Genomic DNA, 24,816 nt, shown 5'->3' with positions numbered 1-24,816 from the left:
TAGAGCCCCAAGTAAACCCAGAGGTCCTGGCTGAATAGGCCAAGTGCTGGGTCCACACTCAGTCCACCCCACATAACCGAGAACAGCAACGGATTTAAGTTGGTGCAAAAGTAGTTGCAGTTTTTGCCATTGAAAGTAACGGCAAAAACTGCAACTACTTTTGGACCAACCTAACATTGTCTGACTATGTTGGGCTTTAGTTTAAGCTAATTTGAAGAAAAGTTTCAGTTATTAGAAAATAATTTTTGTAAACCACTCTTAAATGTCTATTAGCATCTTTCTTTAGAATTCCCAAACATCTAACATACAGGCCATAATTAAATTTCCAATATGAAACATTCATTTATGAGTTTGAAACTGTAGTCATCAGCACTGAAATGTTTAGATTGAGTAATATCATTGCATATGTACTGTAGTTTAACTTATTTTACTTATTTTTATTTAAAGAACTCTGCCAATACAATGTTCTTTTAACTTTAATTAATTTAAAACTGGGAAAAAAACAAAGCATACATTTTACCTATTTGTCACAGTCAACAGACCACTTCAGGGACATAAATACAGTCATGCATCACTTAATGATGGGAATATGCTCTCAGAAATGTGACATTAGGTAATTTCATCTTTGCGTGAACATCACAGAGTCTACTTACACAAACCTAGGTGGTACAGCCTACTACACACCCAGGCTAGATGAAACAGCCTATTGCTCCCAGGCTACAAGCCTGTCCAGCATGTTACTGTATTGAATACTGTAGGCTACAGTAATACAATGGTAAGGATTTCTGTATCTAAACATAGAAAAGGTATAGTAAAAATACAGTATGGAAGATAAAAAATGGTAGTAGGGTACTTACCATGAATGGAGCTTACAAAACTGGAAATTACTCTGGGTGAGTCAGTGAGTGAGTGAGTAGTGAGTGAATGGAAATGCCTAGAACATTACTGTACACTAAATTTATTTTTTTATTTCCTTTCTTCAATAATAAATTAACCTTAGCTTACTGTAATCTTTTGCTTCATAAACTTTCTAATTTTTTTTAATTTTGTTGTTGTTGTTTTGAGATGGAGTCTTGCTCTGTCGCCAGGCTGGAGTGCAGTGGCGTGATCTTGGCTCACTGCATCCTCTGCCTCCCAGTTCAAGCGATTCCCCTGCCTCAGCCTTCCGAGTAGCTGGGACTACAGGCGCCTGCCACCACGCCTGGCTTTTTTTACTTTTTGACTCTTCATAATAACAAAACTTAAAACACACACACATTGTAGACCTTTACAAAAAAAAATTCTTTCTTTATATCCCTATTTTATAAGCTTTTTTCTATTTAATTTTTTTTTCTTTTTTTACTTTTTAAACTCTTTTTTAAAAACTGAGATACATATTAATTTAGGACTACACTGAGTCAGGATTATCAATATCACTGTCTTCTACCTCCACATCTTGTCCTGCTGGAAGGTCTTCGGGGGCAATAGGAATTTTTCAGCTCCATTATATCTTATGGGACCTGTCACATATGCAATCTGTCACTGGCTGAAATGTTGTTATGCAGTGCATGACTGTAGTATATTAACACATATTTAATCCATTTCTATCTCTGATTCATATGCTCACGTGGTTAACTGAAGCTTTAAAAAGGTTGCACATGGACACTTATCTTACAGCGGCATGAAAACTGGTTAGGCTTAAAAAGGAAGATGAAACAGAAAAATTTAAAAACTGATGGATGTCAAATTAAAAATCAAATTACAAATAGTTCAACAGCCTGACTAGCAAAGTGAAAAAGAAATAAAAGCAAAAGATGATACAAAATTGCAGGGTTAAGAGCAATAAAGAAAAAAATTACATAAATTGGAAAGGCAGCTTCCCAAAACAAACAAGTAAGGCTGCACTGTTGAACTTTGAGAATTTCTGTTTCTTATTTTGCCCGTTTTATAAGCACTTAAATCCAATTAATGCTAATGCAGGTCAGTCACAATCATTAATTAGCAAGGAAAGGGACAGAATTTAACTTCATGGTCCAGGAACACCACCAAAGTCCACATAAACAAAGATAAATAAAATTCAGAACATTTTAACATTAGGAAGGACAGCAGCTTAGGATAGAGCCATACACTATACCTCATTGTATTTACACCAGTCACAACTCAAGATTTCTGCCTGATGTGCGGGAATCACGATTCTGACTCCTGCTGCCTTCACATCCCATATTCTCAGAGTCTGATCACCTAGGAAAAAGGAAGACTTGATCATTTCCCATCACACCACTTGAATGTGCAGTGATATAATGTGTTCATAATAATAAGTCAAGTAAAAATACACTGCTTTCAGTGTTAGGATATTGCCACCTTTAGACTTATTTTTTAAACCATAATAATGTATAGGAACTATTCAAATGAAGGAATACAAAAAGTGACATTGCACCGTGATAATGCTATTAGGAGGAAAATTTGAATCTCACACTGAGATAAACACAGTATTGACTAAACACACACCTGGTATGTGTTCGAGGCAGGAAAGGCCCTGAAAATTCTCGTGTTAGGAAATAAAGTGATCACTCTGTACCAGTGTATTGTACTAGAAACCAACAATAGAGTAACAATTTTACTGCTAAAGGTGGGCAAAGTCTACCAAGCCAAAATGGAGAATTTTTTACTTTTCATTGTCAAGTATACTATATTTTAATGGGCCAGCTATAAGTGTATTTTTCTCCTCAAAAAAAAGCTAAAAAAATTTATTTATTTATTTTTATGTAATTATTTATTTATTTTGAGACAGAGTCTCACTGTCGCCAGGCTGGAGTGCAGTGGCGCGATATCGGCTTACTGTAATCTCCGCCTCCCAGGTTCAAGTGATTCTCCTGCCTCAGCCTCCCAAGTAGCCAGGACTACAGGTGTGCACCACCACGCCCAGCTAATTTTTGTATTTTTAGTAGAGATGGGGTTTCGCCATGTTGGCCAGGATGATCTTGATCACCTGACCTCGTGATCCACCCGCCTCAGCCTCCCAAAGTGCTGGGATTATAGGCGTGAGCCACAGCGCCCGGCCTATTTATTTATTTTGATATTTTTTTGAGACAGAGTCTTCCTCTATTGCCCAGGCTGGAGTGCGGAGGCACAGTCTCAGCTCATTGCAACTTCCACCTCCTGGGTTCAAGCAATTCTCATGCCTCAGCCCCCCAAGTAGCTGGGATTACAGATGTGTGCTACCACGCCCAGCTATTTTTTGTATTTTTAGTAGAGATGGAGTTTTGGCCAGGCGTGGTGGCTCACGCCTGTAATCCCTACCCTTCGGGAAGCCAAGGTGGGCAGATCACCTGTGGTCAGGAGTCTGAGACCAGCCTGGCCAACATGATGAAACTCTGTCTCTACTAAACAAAAAATTAGTTGGGCGTGGTAGTGGCGGGCACCTGCAATCCCAGCTACTGGGGAAGCTAAGGCAGAAGAATCACTTGAACCTGGGAGGCAGAGGTTGTAGTGAGCCGAGATTGTGCCACTGCACTCCAACCCAGACAACAAGAGTGAAATTCTATCTAAAAAAAAAAAAAAAAAAAAAAAAGAGTGAGAGAGATGGGGTTTCACCACACTGGCCAGGCTAGTCTCGAATTTCTGACCTCAGGCAATCTTCCCACCTCAGCCTCCCAAAGTACTGGGATTACAGGTGTGAGCCACCATGCCTGGCCAACAAGCTACAAACATTTAAAGATTACACTTTGCATTATTACAAAAACAGTTTGCATTACTTAATTGCACAGACACCCAATTAAATGTTTTCCATGTTGTTTGCCTCCAGTTTTTCTAAACTATGAGGAAACAAAAGATGACAAGATGAATAAAATCCAGAATATATATACCTACCTCAAAAGTAAAATATAAACAACTGATGATGGGAGAAAACCAGTTCCATGTAATGAAAAGCATGTAGTTTCTGGCATGATAGCAGGTGGAGTCTTGAATGCCATTTTGTGATTATAGGATACATACCCTGCATAGGATATGTAATATCTCTGAGACTGATTCATTCTAAAGGAGACACAGAATGCCCAACATGCAGTGCTGTCTAAGAATTTCATCACATTTCTGTAAAGCACCTGGCATGGTCTCTAACACATAGTAGGAACTGCCAAATACGATATATAAAAATGCTAAATTTTTAAAGTATCTATTACTTATCTACATATTTTCCTATATTCTCAATTTTAAATCATATATTGTTAAGCTAAATTTAGCTATCCTAGGCAATTTTTTCCTGGCTTCTTTGGCAGTTGCTGAAGAAAGATAAGAAATGTGTTGGCAGTAATGAAATGCAGAGGTTAAGAACAGGGCCTTTGGAGTTCCTGAGCTTGGTTCTAATCCAGCTCAATCATTTGGTGGTCACTGATGCTTAATCAAGTTACTTCGCTGATCTTCAGTTTCCTACCTACAATAAAATAACTGCCTTGTAAGGCTGAAATGAGACAAGGTAGTAGCATGAGTACGGTGCCAGATATGCAGTAAGCTCTCAATATGTGGTTTTTTTTTTTAATGAGAAAAAATACCCATGATTAGAAGTTATTTCTGTCCCCCCAATAACAACAACATGAATAACAGTTAATATTTATTGAGTGCTTCCAATGTGCCACATACTGTTCTAAGCATTTTATACATGTTTTTTCTAAAAACATCACAACTACATAAAGTAGGAATTTGGAGATATAAAAAGTAATTGTATAGTACTATACAAATGAGGAATATAGTACTATACAAATAAGGAATATAGTACTATACAAATGCAGCATATAGAGATGAAATAACTCACCCAGGATAGTAAGCAACAGAACCAGGACCTGGAACCAGAACCCAAGGAGTCTGGGTCCCCAGCATGCACACTTCACAGCTTTACAACAACACTACACTGCTGCCTCCTTGTGTTGCTGGAGGACAAATGCCATACAATCAATGTTGGCTAATTCTGGAGGAATTATTTTAATTATTTTAATTTCCAGGCTGGAGTGCAGTGATGCGATCTCAGCTCACTGCAACCTCCACCTCCCAGACTCAAGCAATCCTCCCACCTCAGCCTCCCAAGTAGCTGGGACTACAAGCACACACCACCATGACCTGCTAATTTTTCTATTTTTGGCAGAGACGGGGTTTTGCCATGTTGTCCAGGCTGGTCTCCAGCTCCTGAGCTCAAGCAATCCACCTGCCTCAGCCTCCCAAAGTGCTGGGATTACAGGTGTGAGCCACTGCGTCCAGCCCTGCATTACTTTTTCTATAAATTGGAGAAAAATCTCTATTATATTTTCAATACCACTTCCCATCCTCCCTGCCCAGAGGCCACAACAGTCATGAATTTGGTCCGCAGCCCTTTAGTTTGCATTTTGGTAATACTTTTATTATATATTTATGGATCCATAAATATGTACTACTACTGCTTTGTATGTAGGATTTTTTTTCCTTTTTTGATTTAAAAATACTGTCCTGCTACATTAAAAAAAGGTTGAAAACCACTTTGATAGATGAGAGTAACAAACATTTTTGGACCTAGCTAAGGATGGTACCTCCGTCCATAGCACCTCATTCCTTGCTCAGACCACAGCTGACAGGCCAAATGGGAGTACTTGGGATTTTTCTGAACTACACCTGAAAAATAATGTCAGTCCCTCTTCTATGGCAGAATTGACAAGTTATAAAATTCAGGACCCACTAGTGACAACATATCTCATTGTGAAAAATGAATGATGAGTTTGAAAGTACCAAAAGGAAATTGTTCAGAATTGGTACAGGTTAGAGCTTCAAATAACTCCAAGGGCCCTCATTATAATCACTGTCTGTGGTCTAGCCACCAGTCAGTAGAATCTGCTTCTAGAATGCCAAATAGCTTTGATGAAATGATCTCTCATGACTTTCTCCAGCCTTCAGTGTATAATGCAGGGTGACATGGATGTCTAGTGTTTGGCCTGCCCCGAAATACCCTTTTTCTAGGAACAGCATGTCCTTGTCTCACCAAGTGATTCTATAAAGACTTACACCTCAACACAATTGACTGACCAAAGACAGGTCCAGGCAAGACCAACCACAGGACCTCATTCCCTGCTTTGACTACAGCTGAAAGGTCAAAGGTAGGTACTTGGGATTTTTCTGAACTATAACTGAAAAAATAATGTCTGTCCTTCTCTTATGGTAGCATTTACAACTTATAAAATTCAGGAGGCCGGGCATGATGGCTTACACCTGTAATCCCAGCATTTTAAGGGGCTAAGGCAGGAGGATCGCTTGAGCCCAGGAGCTTGAGATCAGCCTGAGCAACATAGTGAGATTCCACCTCTACAAAAAATTTAAAAATTAGCCAGGCACGGTGGCACACACCTGTAGTCCCAGCTACTCCAGAAGTTGAGGTAGGAGAACTGGTTGAGTCCGGGAGGTCGAGGCTGCGGTGAGCCATGATCGCACCACTGCACTCCACCCTGGGTGACAGAACAAGACCCTGTCTCAAAAATGTAAAAATATGGCCAGGCACAGTGGCTCATGCCTGTCATTCCAGCACTTTGGGAGGCTAAAGCAGGTGGGTCACCTGAGGCCAGGCGTTTGAGACCCAGCCTGGCCAACATGGCAAAACCCTGTCTCTACTAAAAATACAAAATAATTTTTTTTATTTTAGCCAGGCATGGTGGCACACGCCTGTAATCCCAGCTACTCAAGCCAGGCATGGTGGCGCACGCCTGTAATCCCAGCTACTCAAGACGCTGGGGCATAAAAATTACTTGAATCCCAGAATGGAGGTTGCAGTGAGCTGGATTACACCCCTGAACTCCAGCCTGGGCAATGGAGCGAGATTCTGTCTCAAAAAAAAAAAAAAACTACATATATATATATAGTATAGATACAGAAAAAATATATATATATAAGTTTGATGAAATGATCTCTCGTGACCTATGCAGGGTGATTGGATGTCACACTGATTATATATTGTAATAAATATATATATATATATACAATATACACTCATAGTGAATTATATATATAAATCTCAGGAGCCACTAGTGGCCATGTGTCTCACTGTGTGGAGAAAGCCAGTCCGCAGAGTCAAGTCAACAAGTAGAGAAAAGTCCAGATGAGAAACAGAACGTGTCCTGGGGCCTTTCAAACAGCCCTTCCCTTTCTGGAGTATGCTTTTTAACAAATTTCACAAAGATCTAACATAGTCCCAGTTCTACCACTTGTAGGCAAAGGAAATCACTCATTATCATAAGGGAGCGAAGGGTATTCTCCTGAAGCTTCAGTCTCCTGAAACTAGCTCCAAAGAAAACCATTTGATTAAGCACAAGGCTTCCATTAAAACATACAAAATGCCTAAATAATATATACTAACTTTCAGGAATTTATATCTATATTATACTAGGTTAAAAGTATAAATTCTGGTATAGCTATAGCATTGTCTCAAGATCAATGAGCTTGGGTTTACCCTAATAACATATGAGTATGTAAATTGACTTAAAGTACCAAAACAGGCCAGGCATGGTGGCTCACACTTGTAATCCTAGCACTTTGGAAGGTCAAGGCAGGCAGGTCGTTTGAGTTTAAGAGTTCCAGACCAGCCTGGGCAACCATGAAATCCTGTCTCTACAGAAAATACAAAAATTAGTCGGGCTTGGTAGCATGCACCTATAGTCCCAGCTACTCAGGAGGCTGAGGTGGGAGGACTGCTTGAGCCTAGGAAGCAGAGGCTGCAATGAGCCAAGATTGTGCCGCTGCACTCCAGCCTGGGTGATAGAGCCAGACTCTGTCTCAAAAAATAAAAATTAAAAAATTAAAAAGTACCAAAACATTACAATGAATGCAGACTACAAGATTAAGAACCGTTATTGTAGCAATAACATGGATGAGTCTCACAAGACATAATGAAAAAAGCCAGTAACAAAGGTATGAAAATGGGCAACATTAATCCATGCTATTGGAAGGCCACACGGTGGTCACCTGGGGTGGGGGGTGGTGAGAAGTGACTATAAGGATGGGAGGAGGCCCTCTGGGAACGTTCTGTTTCTTCACCTGGGTGGCAGTTACAAGGATGTGTTCATTGTGAGAATTCACCAAATTGTATATTAAGATTATACACTGTTCAATATGTGTATTATACTTCAATAAAAGATTAAAAAACACAATAACAAAGGTTGGGAGGTTTTGTTCCACATCACCACTTTCTTTCTTTTTTTTTTAATTATACTTTAAGTTTTAGGGTACATGTGCACAACGTGCAGGTTTGTTACGTATGTATACATGTGCCATGCTGGTGTGCTGCACCCATTAACTCATCATTTAACATTAGGTATATCTCCTAATACTATCCCTCCCCCCTTCTCCCACCCCACAACAGGCCCTGGTGTGTGATGTTCTCCTTCCTGTGTCCATGTGTTCTCATTGTTCAATTCACACCACCACTTTCACGCAATATTAAAAAAAAAAAAAAGCCATGGCTTGAGCTGTCCCCTCTTGCAGTTAATTTAATGGGCACAAAAATGTGAAGACTGCTGGGCAGGAGCTGAGAATTCCACTTCCTTGACAGCAACTCCTGATGTAACCATTTGGCACTTTGTCCTTGCCATTTTGTTTTCCAGGTAGGAAACAGACCTAATGACCAAATGGTACAATGACTCAATTCAGCTCTTTCAGCTGCCAGGACATCTGTATTTATGTTATTTTTTCAATTGAATTTTCTAGACAACTGGCCTTTCATTGACAGGCAGACATTTATCAGGGCCCTGTGATGGTGCCATAGACTCACCTGAATTGCCAGCTTCTCTTATCAATTGCAGACCTGCCACTGACAGAACCAGTGAATTTTTTTTTCTTTCTTTTTTTTTTTCTGAGACAGAGTCTAACTCTGTCACCCAGGCTGGAGTATAGTGGCTCACTGCAACCTCTGCCTCCAGGGTTCAAGCGATTCTCCTGCCTCAGCCTCCCAGTAGCTGGGATTACAGGCACCCGACATCATGCCTGGCTAATTTTTTTGAGTTTTTAGTAGAGATGGGGTCTCACCATGTTGGTCAGGCTGGTCTCAAACTCCTGACCTCAAGTGATCCGCTCACCTTGGCCTCCCAAAGTGCTGGGATTACAGATGTGAGCCCTGTGCCTGGCCAGAACCAGTGAATTTAAATGTACAATATGGGCGAGGAAGTGCTGGCTGTTACTATGTCTAATTTCAAATTGCAGCAGGTACGAGGAAGTTGCATAAGGAGAATGAGTGTAAACATAAAGTCTAAAACTGGGACGTGAACTGAGTAGCAAAAGGGGACTTTGGGGCCAATATAATATAACTTAACCGAAACGCCTTGTGCCTCTTGGATGTAATATGACTTTTTCTTACAGTAGAATGAGGTTTGCTTTAACTACTAGATCCCACACATTCAGGCATGGTTATGACTTACGCAACTAGATGGAGTCTGTGACAGCAATAATTTAGTTTTCATGATTCCAAAGATAATTTACTTCATATTAATCCTCTTCATAAAAAGAGCTCAAATATTCTTCCCTTCTATCTCACATAATTTAGAAATATGATTTCTGTACTAAGACAACTATCATGAATTAGGCAAAATGCAATGTCTTTAGGCAACTCTGCTATGGAAGGTAAATCTAGATCTGTTGGTAGTTCTCTAAAAACTTCCCCCATTTTGGCCTGTCTTAGCTTAGCTAATGATAACTAATTTGATGCTAGATTTGCAAAACTATACAACTTTGAAGGTGACTAAATTCTTGGAGCAAACTAAATGCTACGTTCTTAAAATATAAATTGTTGTAATCTGTTGAAAGATATACTTAACTATATGTGTGCAACAGGATTAGACATAAAAATACATCTTGACTGCCTATCACATAAGCTTCCACTATGAAAAACAAGTATTTTACAACTATGGGTTCTACACTACAAACTTTGCAGTTGGGATTATTTTATGCAAAGATTATGTTATGTTTTATAACAAGCACTCTTCTGCAAGCAAGAAGACAAAGCAAGAGAATTAATAAAGATAAACTCACTAGCAAAACAGAAAAAACTAAGCAGTTCTCCAACTAAAGCAACCAATTCTCTGAATTCGACACTGAAACCATTCTGTAGATTTTTTTAAAAAGAGTTGAGTATATTCCTTTGAAAACAGACATGCAATTCCCATTACCTCAAATAGAACTAAGCTGTCAATTTGGCATCTCAAACAGAGCTATTCCATAGACTAGTACAGTGCTTCCCAAATTGGGCTGCTCACTAGATTCAGCTGGGATTTAAAAATATATCTCCCAGGGGTATTCTGCCTCTTTATTCAGCAAGACTTAAGATGAAGCCCACAATTCTGCTGCTGTTTTTTAATGCTCTCCTAATGGTTCTGATGATTAGCCAGATTCTAGAATCACTGGACTAGTATGTTACTATACAACCATGCATTCCAGAGTCTACCTAGAGCAAATTACTCTAGAGCTCTAAGAGTTTTAGCTCTTAGATAAGCACTAACTGTCCACTGTTAACAGCACATATACACTGCAAAGGCCATTCTGATGGTCCTCAAATATGCTCTGTTCTCTCCACATTCCAGCTTTTGCCTCCCACTTCCCATTTCCTCTTACTTGTTCATAAGGCAGCAGCTTAGACTATTTCTTCAGGGAAGTGACCTGACCAGCCAACCCTGACAAGCTCAGGAATCCATTTATACATTTCCACAGAATTCTGGGCACACGTGTCAATAATAACAGGTAACACTTAAGGTCGGGTGCAGTGGCTCATGCCTGTAATCCCAGCACTTTGGGAGGCTGAGGCGGGAGGATTGCTCGAGCCCAGGAGTTCTAGACCAGCCTGGGCAACACGGTGAAACCCTGTCTCTACCAAAAATACAAAAATTAGCTGGGTGGTGGCGCACGCCTGTGGTCCTAGCTAGTAGGCTGAGGTGGGAGGATTGTTTGAGCCTGCGAGGCAGAGGTTTCAGTGAGCTAAGATGGCACCACTGCATTCCAGCGGGGGCAACAGAGCCAGACCCTGTCTCAAAAAAAAAAAAAAAAAAAAAAGAGATAATGCTCACGGAGCTTTTACTCTGCCAGTCACTGTTCTAACTAAGCCCTTTATGCACATTAGCCACTTAATCCTCCTCAGAACTCTGTGATGTGGATACCATTATCACCCGGATTTTAGAAATGAGGAATGAGGAGACAGAGGTTAAATGACATGACCAAAGAAAGTCCCCTAACAGCAGGAAAGTAGAACTTGATCTGAAGTAGTCCAGCTCCAGAATCCTTGTTCCTGACCACTGTGCTATATTACCTCTCCTTAAAGAACTTCACAGTCTTCATCACTAGCTGCTTCTAGATTTTGTCTTAGCATTCCTCTTTCTTACTGGACTATATGCTCTAGGAGGGCAGGAACTCCATCTGTTGTCTTCCTCACTGAATCTCCAGTAAATGATGGACATTCAATAAATATCTGACTGACTCACTGGCAGCGTCATTCTCAACAATCAAAATGAACTCAGATATGTTTTAAAAATTTGAATAAGATGGTTACTCCCATATCTTATATAACAACAATCAAAAACATTTTCGTGTTTGGCTATGTAAGGCATTCGGCTATGTAAAAGAATACACAAGTGTTATAGGAAATGTATGAAAACAAGAGAAGCAAAGAAGATCTAAGCACTGCATTTGCTTACAAACGCATGGTATCACAGCTCAGTAAGTAAATGTTCTTGTCTCTGAAATGGCTATGGCACAGTGAGAGTTTTGCAACTTGCCTTGACTTTTTACTGTACCCCAACTCCTTCCAATATTTTTGCAGACTGGAAGAAGAACTTTGAATCTTTCAAAAAGTACTAAGTAGACTAATATTTGTAAATCACCACAAAGGATTATTTCAGGAAAACGGCAAATGTTTGAAAAATCAATCTCCGATGAGTTCCCCAAGTCATAAAAATTGGCAGAAAACAACTTTACTGTATCCATTTCACAAGGAAAGTTTTTGAAGAACATATTTTAGAACTTACAGGTCCAGTACTTGATTTTCATCAAATCCCCTCTGATTTATCTGAAGCCTTAGATGTGCCACCAATTTAGTGAATACTGGCCCCTTAGACTCCGTCCACCTACTTTCACCTAATCTGGATTCACTCTTTCCATCCTCAATCCACATTGTTTGGATAACACCCTCTCTCATTTTCCATTCCCAACTGCAGGGACTAACCAAGCCTAAGCCAATCAAAATATTATATCCCCCTCACCCACACACAGTGATTAGTTCAGGAACATCCACGAGGACCCATCAGAGCCCATGACAGAAAATGAAACAGTCTGGATGTCTGAGAAGGAATCTTTCACTTTTTCCTACTGGACAGAAATCAGAAAGGATGTAGGGGTTGGAGCTACTACCATCTTGCCATCATGTGGCGCCTGATACCCTGATTCTGAAACCAACACAACAGAAGACAGGGCCCTACATCCAACCATGCCTATAAAGCCAGATTTAATTCTGAACTTTTCACTTATGTGAGCAAGTAAGTTATCTTCTTCCTTAAAGCACTTTGGGTCAGAATTTTTTTTTTTTTTTTTACTTTCAACCAAAGAAGTCCTGGCTGATATGACCAAGATTTATATTAATTTCTAACACAACATATGAAGGTAATGTAATGAAACAGGGGTCTTCTACAGAAGCAAACAGTCATTCTGTTGATAAAAGATCACTTTTCTACTACCCACTTACACTATACAGATAGTTTGAAAAGTGAAGTGTTGTGATTATAGTAACGCTCTACAAACAATTCATCTTCTGTTATTCAGTCTCATACAGTGCATATTCTACAGCACTACACACAGTCAATGCTATGTATTCCATGCTACACAAAGACCAATGTAAAAAGAAGAGGTGTGTGTGACTCAGCTCAAATGAAGGGCTAATACACACAATTCTGACTGACATCTAAAAAATGCAGCTGTATTAGTTTCTGATTTTGTCACTATCAGATTTATATTTGGTCATACACATAAACAGAACAATGATTAAAAACAAATCAACACCCTCTTTCCACTTTGCCAACTGGATGTATGTCTTTACCGGTCATTCCAGTGGGGCAAACGACATATCCTTTTTAAAACTCAGGCAAACTGGGTGTTTGTCATGGTCATGTATCCTGTCAGAGAAAACAAACTGAAAAAAAACAAACAAAAAATGCCCAAATCAAGGCAAATTTAGAACCTTAAATAGGCCGGGCACGGTGGCTCGACCCTATAATCCTAGCACTTTGGGAGGCCAAGGCGGGCGGATCACCTGAGGTCAGGAGTTCGAGACCAGCCTGGCCAACAAGGCGAAAGCCCGGCTCTACTAAAAGTACAAAAATTAGCCAGACATAGTGGCACGTGCCTGTAATCCCAGCTACTCAGGAGGATGAGGCAGGAGAATCGCTTGAAGGTGGGAGGCGGAAGTTGCAGTGAGCTGAGATTGCAGCATTGCACTCCAGCCTGGGGGACAGAGACTCCGTCTCAAAAAAAAAAGAAAAAGAAAAGAACCTTGAATAATAACAAACATCAACAAGATTACATAAAATAGAAAGGTAAGGAATTTTTTTAAGACCTATCAATTGTTCAAGGAATTGTATTTACTAATACTTTTCCAACTATACAAAATTATATTCTCATTATTAATTTTAGTTTACTATGTATGTTGCCAATTAGAGCTCCCAGCAGATAAGTCTTCACTGTTTCACTAGAAGAGAAGCATGCTTCAGTCCTTTTTTTTTCTTTTCTTTCCTTTTTTTTTTTTTTTTTTTTTAGACAGTCTTGCTCTGTTGCCCAGGCTGGAGTACGGTGGCGCTATCTCGGGTCACTGCAATCTCCACTTCCCGTGTTCAAGTGATTCTCCTGCCTCAGCCTCCCAAGTAGCTGGGATTACAGGTGTGTGCCACCATGCCCGGCTAATTTTTGTATTTTTGTAGAGACAGGTTTCACCATGTTGGTTAGCCAGGCTGGTCTCAAACTCCTGTTCTCAAGTGATCCATCTGCCTCAGCCTCCCAAAGTGCTGGGATTACAGATGTGAGCCACCGTGCCTGGCCTCAGTTCATTTTTGAGGTGGATCTATTCTACACCACTAATTCAATCTAGAGTTTGAAATGACTCCTTTGAAACTGTAGGATATAAGGCCAAAAGGCATCCCTCCCCTAAGAAAATAATGCTAATGTCAATCTAATTCACATCCTTACAAGAACTTTAATTTGACTTGGACTAATACTCTCTGTGGCAGAATCTTTCACCAACGGTAAAATTACAAAGTGGTAAAATTATAAACCAGTAAACTGAACTGTGGTCAACTTACAGATCCGATTCACTATAAGCGCAAAACTCATTACCATTTATACTAAATTAAAAACACTGGCCAGGCGCAGTAGCTCACACCTGTAATCCCAACACTTTGGGAGGCCAAGGCGGGTCGATCACCTGAGGTCAGGAGTTCGAGACCAGCATGGCCAACATGGTGAAACCCCATCTCTACTAAAAATACAAAAATTAGCTGGGTGTGATGGCGCACGCCTGTACTCAGAAGGCTGAGGTAGGAGAATTGCTTGAACCCGGAAGGCGGAGGTTGCAGTGAGCCAAGATTGTACCACTGCACTCCAGCCTGGGCGACAGAGCTAGACTCTGACTCAGTAACAATAATAAAAACATAAAAGATGATTAACTCAAGTTATATATGTAAATGAAAGCGTTAATTGGTTCAAATTAAATATATTAATATTGCTACCACTGACTTAATACACACTCAGACTTATGGTTAACTATGTTACAGAAGGATAAAAGACCAAAGAAGGAGTTCAGGCTTGGAAAAGGCAACATAAGAAGAAAAAATACATTACTGGTCCCATTCCAAAAGACTTCATATATTAGAAAAGATTTAATTCAGATTATGGACAAAAAAAGCTATGACTTAGCTTAAAAATTCAAAAAATAATAGTTTATAACCTTATAAGTTGACAGTGTGTACTGCTCATCATTCTAGAAAAGAAAGCTATTAATTTTTATCAGAGAACAAAAACATTTTTTCTTAAATTAACTATGCCTCTATACATAGGCATTACTAGTATTCATTCTTAGGATCTCAAAAAATTACATAATCTTTCACCTCAATCATGCTCCCTGTAAAAAGAAAGTTGCATAATCTAAATGGATATACTTGTCTGTATATAATTTACCTGAAGGTTTCCATTTCTGAGTATTTTCAACCTAATAGTACTTTCACAATTTAGGATGGTTTGGTCAGTTTTTACTTTCAAAATTAAAAATAATGAAATAACGGGGAAAAAGTGTGTGATATTATATTTCCTAAGAAAGCCAATCAACATAATTCAACAACTCAGGGCATTGGTATAGTTTATTAGCAAGAAAGGAACAATTATCCTACCTATTGTCTATCTTTGGATGCTGCATAACTGAAAGAGGAGACACTATTAGGAGCACCACTTCCTCCTCTAGCTAATGTCTTCTGTCCTCTACTAAACAGCCAACTGCACAAAAGAGTTTCCACTTCTTTCTCTCTCCTTGAGGATTTATGCCAGAGGTCAGCAAACATTTTCTGTCAAGGGCCACAGGCGGTAAATATTTTTGGCTTTGAGGACCTTTCAGTCTCTCTCACAACTACTCAACTCCACCACTGTAGTGTGAAAGCAACCATAAACAATATGTTAATAAACGGGCATAGCTGTACCCCAATGAAACTATTTACAAAAACCATCAGTTTTGATCTGAGGGCAGTAGTTTACCAACTTGTGCTCTATTCCAAGGTTTCTTTGACTTAGTCTTTCCTAGGTGCTCTGATTTACTGCAATGGCTTTAGTTACCAATTCTAAGCCAATGATACAATTTTTATTCATGAGGCCAGAGTTCTCAGCTCCAAGCTCAACCTGCTCATTGACAAGCAGATGCGTGTCTCACAGGTTCTGAAACAGTGTTCTAAAACAAAACTCAAGACCTTCTCTTTCAAACATGTATCATATCTCAGTTATAGCATTACCATCCATGAATTTGTCCTTGCCAGAAATCTAGGAATTATTCTTTAGGAGTTGGAATTATTGAAAAGTAATCTGAACCACAGCTAACTCTTGTCAAGAGGTTGATGAAGTAAAGTCCTAAACATGGAAAGGAATAATCGGTAACAGCCACTGCAAAAACATGCCAAATTGTAAAGACCATCGAGGCTAGGAAGAAACTGCATCAACTAACGAGCAAAATAACCAGCTAACATCATAATGACAGGATCAAATTCACACATAACAATATTAACCTTAAATGTAAATGGGCTAAATGCTCCAATTAAAAGACACAGACTGGCAAATTGGATAAAGAGTCAAGACCCATCAGTGGGCTGTATTCAGAAGACCCACTTCACGTGCAGAGACACATAAAGGCTCAAAACAAAGGGATGGAGGAAGATCTACCAAGCAAATGGAAAACAAAAAAAAGCAGGGGTTGCAATCCTAGTCTCTGATAAAACAGACTTTAAACCAACAAAGATCAGAAAAGACAAAGAAGGCCATTACATAATGGTAAAGGGATCAATTAAACAAGAAGAGCTAACTGTCCTAAATATATATGCACCCAATACAGGAGCACCCAGATTCATAAAGCAAGTCCTGAGTGACCTACAAAGAGACTTAGACTCCCACACAATAATAATGGGAGACTTTAACACCCCACTGTCAACATTAGACAGATCAATGAGACAGAAAGTTAACAAGGATATCCAGGAATTAAACTCACCTCTGCACCAAGCGGACCTAACAGACATCTACAGAACTCTCCACCCCAGATCAACAGAATATACATTCTTCTCAGCACCACATCGCACTTATTCTAAAACTGACCACATACTTGGAAGTAAAGCACGCCTCAGCAAATGTAAAAGAACAGAAATTATAACAAACTGTCTCCCGGACCACAGTGCAATCAAACTAGAACTCAGGATTAAGAAACTCACTCAAAACCGCAGAGCCACGTGGAAACTGAACAACCTGCTCCTGAATGACTACTGGGTACATAACGAAATGAAGGCAGAAATAAAGATGTTCTTTGAAACCAATGAGAACAAAGACACAACATACCAGAATCTCTGGGACACATTTAAAGCAGTGTGTAGAGGGAAATTTATAGCACTAAATGCCCACAAGAGAAAGCAGGGAAGATCTAAAATTGACACCCTAATATCACAATTAAAAGAACTAGAGAAGCAAGAGCAAACACATTCAAAAGCTAGCAGAAGGCAAGAAATAACTAAGATCAGAGCAGAACTGAAGGAGATAGAGACACAAAAACCCTTCAAAAAATCAATGAATCAAGGAGCTGGTTTTTTGAAAAGATCAACAAAATTGATAGACCACTAGCAAGACTAATAAAGAAGAAAAGGGAGAAGAAAAAGAAGACGCAATAAAAAATGATAAAGGGGATATCACTACTGATCCCACAGAAATAAAAACTACCATCAGAGAATACTATAAACACCTCTATGCAAATAAACTAGAAAATCTAGAAGAAATGGATAAATTCCTCGACACATACACCCACCCAAGACTAAACCAGGAAGAAGCTGAATCCCTGAATAGACCAATAACAGGCTCTGAAATTCAGGGAATAATTAATAGCCTACCAACCAAAAAAAGTCCAGAACCAGACGGATTCACAGACGAATTCTACCAGAGGTACAAAGAGGAGCTGGTACCATTCCTTCTGAAACTATTCCAATCAATAGAACAAGACGGAATCCTCCCTAACTCATTTTATGAGGCCAGCAGCATACTGATACCAAAGCCTGGTAGAGACACAACAAAAAAAAGAGAATTTTAGACCAATATCCCTGATGAACATCAATGCAAAAAGCCTCAGTAAAATACTGGCAAACTGAATCCAGCAGCACATCAGAAAGCTTATCCACCATGATCAAGTAAGTGGGCGTCATCCCTGGGATACAAGCTTGGTTCAACATATGCAAATCAATAAATGTAATCCATCATATAAACAGAACCAAACACAAAAACCACATGATTATCTCAATAGATGCAGAAAAGGCCTTCAACCAAATTGAACAGCCCTTCATGCTAAAAACTCTCAATAAATTAGGTATTGATGGGACATATCTCAAAATAATAAGAGCTATTTATGACAAACCCACAGCCAATATCATAATATTTACTGAATGGGTAAAAACTGGAAGCATTCCCTTTGAAAACTGGCAAAAGACAGGGATGCCCTCTCTCACTACTCCTATTCAACATAGTGTTGGAAGTTCTGGCCAGGGCAATTAGGCAGGAGAAAGAAATAAAGGGTATTGAATTAGGAAAAGAGGAAGTCAAATTGTCCCTGTTTGCAGATGACATGATTGTATATTTAGAAAACCCCACCGTCTCAGCCCAAAATCTCAAGTTGATAAGCAGCTTCAGCAAAGTCTCAGGATACAAAATCAATGTGCAAGAATCACGAGCATTCCTATACACCAATAACAGACAAACAGAGGCCAAATCATGAGTGAACTCCCATTCACAATTGCTTCAAAGAGAATAAAATACCTAGGAATCCAACTTACAAGGGATGTGAAGGACCTCTTCAAGGAGAACTACAAACCACTCCTCAACGAAATAAAAGAGGACACAAACAAATGGAAAAACACTCTATGCTCATGGATAGGAAGAATTAATATCGTGAAAATGGCCATATTGCCCAAGTTAATTTATAGATTCAATGCCATCCCCATCAAGCTACCAATGACTTTCTTCACAGAATTGGAAAAAACTACTTTAAAGTTCATATGGAACCAAAAAAGAGCCCGCATTGCCAAGACAATCCTAAGCCAAAAGAACAAAGCTGGAGGCATCACGCTACCTGACTTCAAACTATACTACAAGGCTACAGTAATCAAAACAGCATGGTACTGGTACCAAAACTGAGATACAGACCAATGGAACAGAACAGCGCCTTCAGAAATAATATCACACATCTGCAACCATCTGATCTTTGACAAACCTGACAAAAACAAGAAATGGGGAAAGGATTCCCTATTTAATAAATGGTGCTGGGAAAACTGGCTAGCCATATGTAGAAAGCTGAAACTGGATCCCTTCCTTACACCTTATATAAAAATTAATTCAAGATGGATTAAAGACTTAAATGTTAGACCTAAAACCATAAAAACCCTAGAAGAAAACCTAGGCAATACCATTCAGGACATAGGCATGGGCAAGGACTTCATGTCTAAAACACCAAAAGCAATGGCAACGAAAGCCAAAATTGACAAATGGGATCTAATTAAACTAAAGAGCTTCTGCACAGCAAAAGAAACTACCATCAGAGTGAACAGGCAACCTACAGAATGGGAGAAAATTTTTGCAATCTACTTATCTGATAGAAGGCTAATATCCAGAATCTACAAAGAACTTATACAAATTTACAAGAAAAAATCAAACAACTCCATCAAAAAGTGGGTGGAGGATATGAACAGACACTTCTCAAAAGAAGACATTTATGCAGCCAACAGACACATGAAAAAATGCTCATAATCACTGGCCATCAGAGAAATGCAAATCAAAACCAGAATGAGATACCATCTCACATCAGTCAGAATGGTGATCATTAAAAAGTTAGGAAACAACAGGTGCTGGAGAGGATGTGGATAAATAGGAACACCTTTATACTGTTGGTGGGACTGTAAACCAGTTCAACCATTGTGGAAGACAGTGTGGCGATTCCTCAAGGATCTAGAATTAGAAATACCATTTGACCCAGCCATCCCATTACTGGGTCTATACCCAAAGATTATAAATCATGCTGCTATAAAGACACATGCACATGTATGTTTATTGTGGCACTATTCACAATGACAAAGACTTGGAACCAATCCAAATGTTGAACAACGATAGACTGGATCAAGAAAATGTGGCACATATACACCATGGAATACTATGCAGCCATAAAAAAGGATGAGTTCATGTGCTTTGTAGGGACATGGACAAAGCTGGAAACCATCATTCTGAGCAAACTATTCCAAGGACAGAAAACCAAACACCGCATGTTCTCACTCATAGGTGGGAACTGAACAATGAGAACACTTGGACACAGGATGGGGAACATCACATACCGGGGCCTGTTGTGGGGTGGGGGGAGGGGGGAGAGATAGCATTAGGAGATATATGCAATATAAATGATGAGTTAATGGGTGCAGCACACCAACATGGCACATGTACACATATGTAACAAACCTGCACGTTGTGCACATGTACCCTAGAACTTAAAGTATAATAATAAAAATAAAAAAATAAAAATAAACAAAGAAGTAAAGTCTTAAGAGCACAAAAGAATAGTAATATTCTCCTGTTTTCTCTCTGAAGCTAAGGTACACAGCGCCACCTAATGGTAAAAACAAGGCCACCATTCACTACAAGTAAGGCTTTTGGTAAATACACAATAATTTACCTGAGGCTGAAGCAAAACAACCAGGGATGTGGGGAGACCAGATTGTGCTATAAATAATACTTTCATGGCCTCTAAAGGTGCACAGAGACTTTCCAACAGTTGGATCCCACTACAAATAAATGAATAGATCAATTACTCAAGAGGGATAAATTCAAATTTATGCTTTTACATATATTACATACACCAATAAACTATATACATTTTTATATATGCATACAATATATATACAGATCTCAAGGATTTTTAAAGATCTGTTTTGATATAAAGCAAGATTGTATTTAAGGGCCAAACTAATGCTGAGCTAACTATTAGTTCACAGCCAAAGTTTAGAAAATTTTAAGTTCTAATAAATGTTTTAATTTTTTTTTTTTCAAAGAAAGCTCAGCCATCCAATCATAGAGCTACAGAAATATGTTTGGAAAAGAAAAGAAAATTTAGCGGAAGCTATAGAGAGGGGAATATTTGTTTTTGAATACAATAATGCTAACATACCAATTTGACAGTTTGATCCCATGAGCCAGACACCACAAGCTGTTCACCTCTGGTTTGGCTCCAATCAACACTATACACCTAAAAACATTGAAAAGCATTTAGAAAGCAAAAGACCATCAAGTTCAACATTGCATTTTATCTCTTGTTATATAACAGTGAAAGGCAGAACAACTAATTTACTATGTCAAAACATCAAATAATTCCTATCCATCTCAACAAGGTGTCTAAGAAATGAAAAGTTGATCTTGTCCATTTCTCCAGACTTATTCCTTACAGATAAGACTCCATTCTGCTTTCACAGAATTCTACAGTATACTTCCAAACCTTCTTCACTAAAACAAATTATACATATTTTAAAACCTACCAACAAATCACTGTTTGCAGCCCCACAAAGAAATGTCAAAGCAGATTAGAAAGTTAGTCATCTAAAAAAGCTTGCGGGGTCAATGTTTATTGGAAAGCATTAAAATTCAATTAATATCCCTATCTGGCCTTTCTTAGAAAAAGCTTGCAGAAACCAGGTGATCCTTCCAGATCTCTTGGTAAACAGTTTTAGTTATCCAATGCTGCTATTCTAAAGTATATGCTTCACTGCTCTCAGTAAACCATTTCAAATGAAACATTTGAAAACTTTTGGAAATGTTTTCATTCTTTCATTTTATACAACAGATTATACACAAATCACTCCTGTAAACTAAGTTCAACAAAATATGTGCATAATTATACTTTATGAAATTAGTCCTGACAAGGACCTGAGTATATGCCATTGGTATACCACATTGGTGATCAGCCAGCAGGTTACTTTGAATCTTATTACTCTCTCCCACATATATTTAGGAAGTATGAGTATCTGGGCTTAAGCTGCTTACATGTGGGTTACTTTCTCTCTGCTGCCCAGTATTATGTTGAGCCATGTTGGAGGCTGAGGAAAAAAAACATCAGTAATACTGATCCTGTCACTTATAGGTGGAATCTAAAAAAGTCAAACTTAGAGAAACATACGGTAGAATAGTGTTTGCCAGGGGCTGGGGGTGGGGGAAACGGGGATATGTTGGTCAAAGGATACAAACTTTTAGTTATAGGATGAATAATTTCTAGAGATTCAGTGTACACCATGGTAACTATTATAAATAATAATGTATTACTGAATACTTGAAATTTGCTGAGAGTAGATCTGAAATGTTCTTATCTCACACACAAGAAAATGGTAACCATTCAAGTGATGGATATGTTAATTAGCTTGACTGTAGGAATCATTACTCAAGATATATTTAGATCAAAACACTAAGCTGTACAACTTAGATTTTTTTTTTTTCCCCCAAAAACAGGGTCTTGTGCAGTCGCCCAGGCTGGAGTGCAGTGGCACAATCTCAGCTCACTGCAGCCATGACCTCCTGGGCTCAAGCGGTCCTCCCACACCTCAGCCTCCTAAGTAGCTGGAGTCACGCTTGCGTGCCACCACACCCAGCTAATTTTTTTCTTAGTTTTGTAGAGACAGTGTCTCACCATGTTCCCCAGGCTGGTCTCAAACTCCTAGGCTCAAGCAGTCCTACCGCCTCAGCCTCCCAAAGTGCTAGGATTACAGGCATGAGCCACCATGCCCAGCCTACAAATTTTTATTTGCCAATCATAATAAACCTGGAAAAAAGCTTAATAAAATATTAAGCCTCAAAAAAGTAAAATATTGATATTTTGTTCATAATGGGTTTTTTGCATTAATTTTTATTTTTAAAAACATTAATAAATTATCTTGATTATCAAGTTTTTTGGGGCCCCCTTAAGTTGTGTACCTAGAGTGAGTGCCTCACACATCCTACCCTAGTCCTGGCCCTGCCTCTGCCCATATTCACGCAAAAGACAGAAGAGTAGTTGCAACACTAAAGGAAGCACAATCCAGCAACAGACAGCAGCTATGAAAGGAACAGAAGGGCCAGTGAAAACCAAAGAGCTGCTGTGACCATCTGTTAGTTACGGATAGAAAAAAGGCTGGTTTGGAAGCAATCACTGAAGATCTTGAGAGCTAAAGAGTTTGATTTTATCCTCTAAATTTCTCCTACAAAGGACCATATAGTAAACGGTAAGTTTCTTCAAAAAAGGTACATTTCTTCTATAAAGGGACATATGGTAAATACTTTAGATTTTATAGGCTATTTGGTCACTGTCACAACTACTAAACTCAGCTCTTATAGCACACACCAAGCAGCCATAGTCAATACTGAATGAATGGGCATGGCTTGATTCCAAAAAACTTTATTTGTAAATCTAACTGCAGGCCAGATTTGGTCCTGGCCCACATGACGTAGTTTGCCAACCCCTGCTCTAGGCTGATGTAAACAGTCAAAAACAAAAATAGCAAACCTTTATTGAACACTCTGAGTGTCAGATCCTGTTCATAAGCACTTTATGTATTTTATTTCATTTAATCTTCATTTATATGAAGTAGATACTATGTCAAGGCCCAGAGAGGTTAAGTAACTTGTCCAGAGTCCCAAAGCTAGTAAGGTGCAGATATGAAATCTGAACCTGGGCAGCCTAATTGCAGAGTCCACTCTTAATCGCAATGCGAGGCTATCTGTACAGCATGCTACTTGAGGGCACTGTCGAATCAGAACTTCTTGGCTACCTTAAGCCATGATATCAAGGAACTAAAGCTCTACCCCTGCTGATATCACCCTTTACTGGAGCTACATTTGAGCCCAGATTGATTCCATTGTGTTTTCATGAATTACCTATACACAGATCTTAAAACCCCTGTCCACTTGTGAATTTCCATTTATCCATCAAGACACGGCCCATTACATCCCTTATGAAATAAGCCTCCCCTGATAAGCCCTTCAATGAGTCATATGCTGCCTTCAACAGCAGCTCACACCTACTTCTAACTCAGCATTTACCATATTTTATTTAGTAAAAAGAATGTTACATAACTCACATACCTGCTAGATTTTGGAGACTCCTAATGAGCAAAACATCTTGTACATCTATGTTCATCACAGTAAAATAGGCACTCAAACGTTGGTTAAAATAATTTAACCAATTAAATTTTTCTTTACAACCTGAATCACTGCTAGCTAGGTACAGAGAACTACTAAGTAAATACTAGCATCATCAGCTCAGACTCCACTGCCTCCACACACTTACAGTGTGATGCAGCAGGTGAGACCTTATGACTATTCATGAGGTTACAGAGAACAGGGAAAGACCTTGAACAGGGAACAAGCTTGCCAGATTCAGGGAAGAGCAAGGCTGAATAGCTGGGAGGGATAAGATCCTAAAGGGCTATGGCTAAGAATTTGTCTATGATTTCTCTTAAGAGGTTACAACCATCAACCGTAAGTTACCACTTAGATTATAACATCCTTCTAACTGCTCTCCCCATCCATTTTTGTTTACCTCCAATCCATTAACCACACTGCATAAAAAGTAATCTTTAGAAAATACAAATTAAATGTCACTCCCCTGTGCAAAGCCTTTCAATGGTTTCACACTATATGTAGCTCCTACAACTTAGCATCTTCGCTCAACATTATGTGAGATTCATCCATGTTGATTCTTATTACTCAAAGGTCAAAATCATGCAAAACTATGCATGACTTAGGGATGCATACATATGTAGTAAAAATAGAAAGAAAAGCAAAAAATATATAAATAGAAAATTCAGGCTAGTGGTTACTCCTGGGAAGAAGGGAGGAAGAAAAAAAAGCAGAGAGAGGAAGGATAAGACTAGAAAGGGTAAGCAGGGGATGCTAATGGTATAGGTAATGTTTCATTTCTTAAGCTAGATGGTGAATATGTGTGTTCAATATATCATTTTTACATCTTACATGTATTTTATAATGTATAAAATATTTCATTGATTTTTAAAATCTGCAATGTCT

At 38.9% G+C, this 24,816-nt stretch overlaps 1 protein-coding gene and 1 non-coding gene across 2 annotated transcripts in view; one reads left to right on the top strand and one right to left on the bottom strand.

The window, feature by feature from the left end:
* PEX7 (peroxisomal biogenesis factor 7) overlaps positions 1-24,816 on the bottom strand; it is a 90,128-nt gene that overhangs the window by 47,708 nt on the left and 17,604 nt on the right. Inside the window, exons 4-6 of the mRNA XM_032160014.2 lie at positions 20,939-21,016; positions 20,447-20,555; positions 2,114-2,220 (exon numbers count right to left, since the gene is read on the bottom strand). Coding sequence (XP_032015905.1) covers positions 2,114-2,220; positions 20,447-20,555; positions 20,939-21,016 — 294 coding nt within the window. The remainder of the gene's footprint in view (positions 1-2,113; positions 2,221-20,446; positions 20,556-20,938; positions 21,017-24,816) is intronic.
* On the top strand, positions 13,015-13,148 carry LOC116477713 (small nucleolar RNA SNORA27). Its single transcript, XR_004250609.1, has one exon. It is a non-coding gene; the product is annotated as a small nucleolar RNA SNORA27 (small nucleolar RNA).

This window comes from Hylobates moloch, unplaced genomic scaffold (genome assembly GCF_009828535.3).
Source record: "Hylobates moloch isolate HMO894 unplaced genomic scaffold, HMol_V3 SCAFFOLD_2, whole genome shotgun sequence".
In the NCBI taxonomy this organism is placed as follows: Eukaryota; Metazoa; Chordata; class Mammalia; order Primates; family Hylobatidae; genus Hylobates; species Hylobates moloch.
Note: the sequence above shows the minus strand (reverse complement) of the source record. Positions and strands in the feature narration are given on the sequence as shown.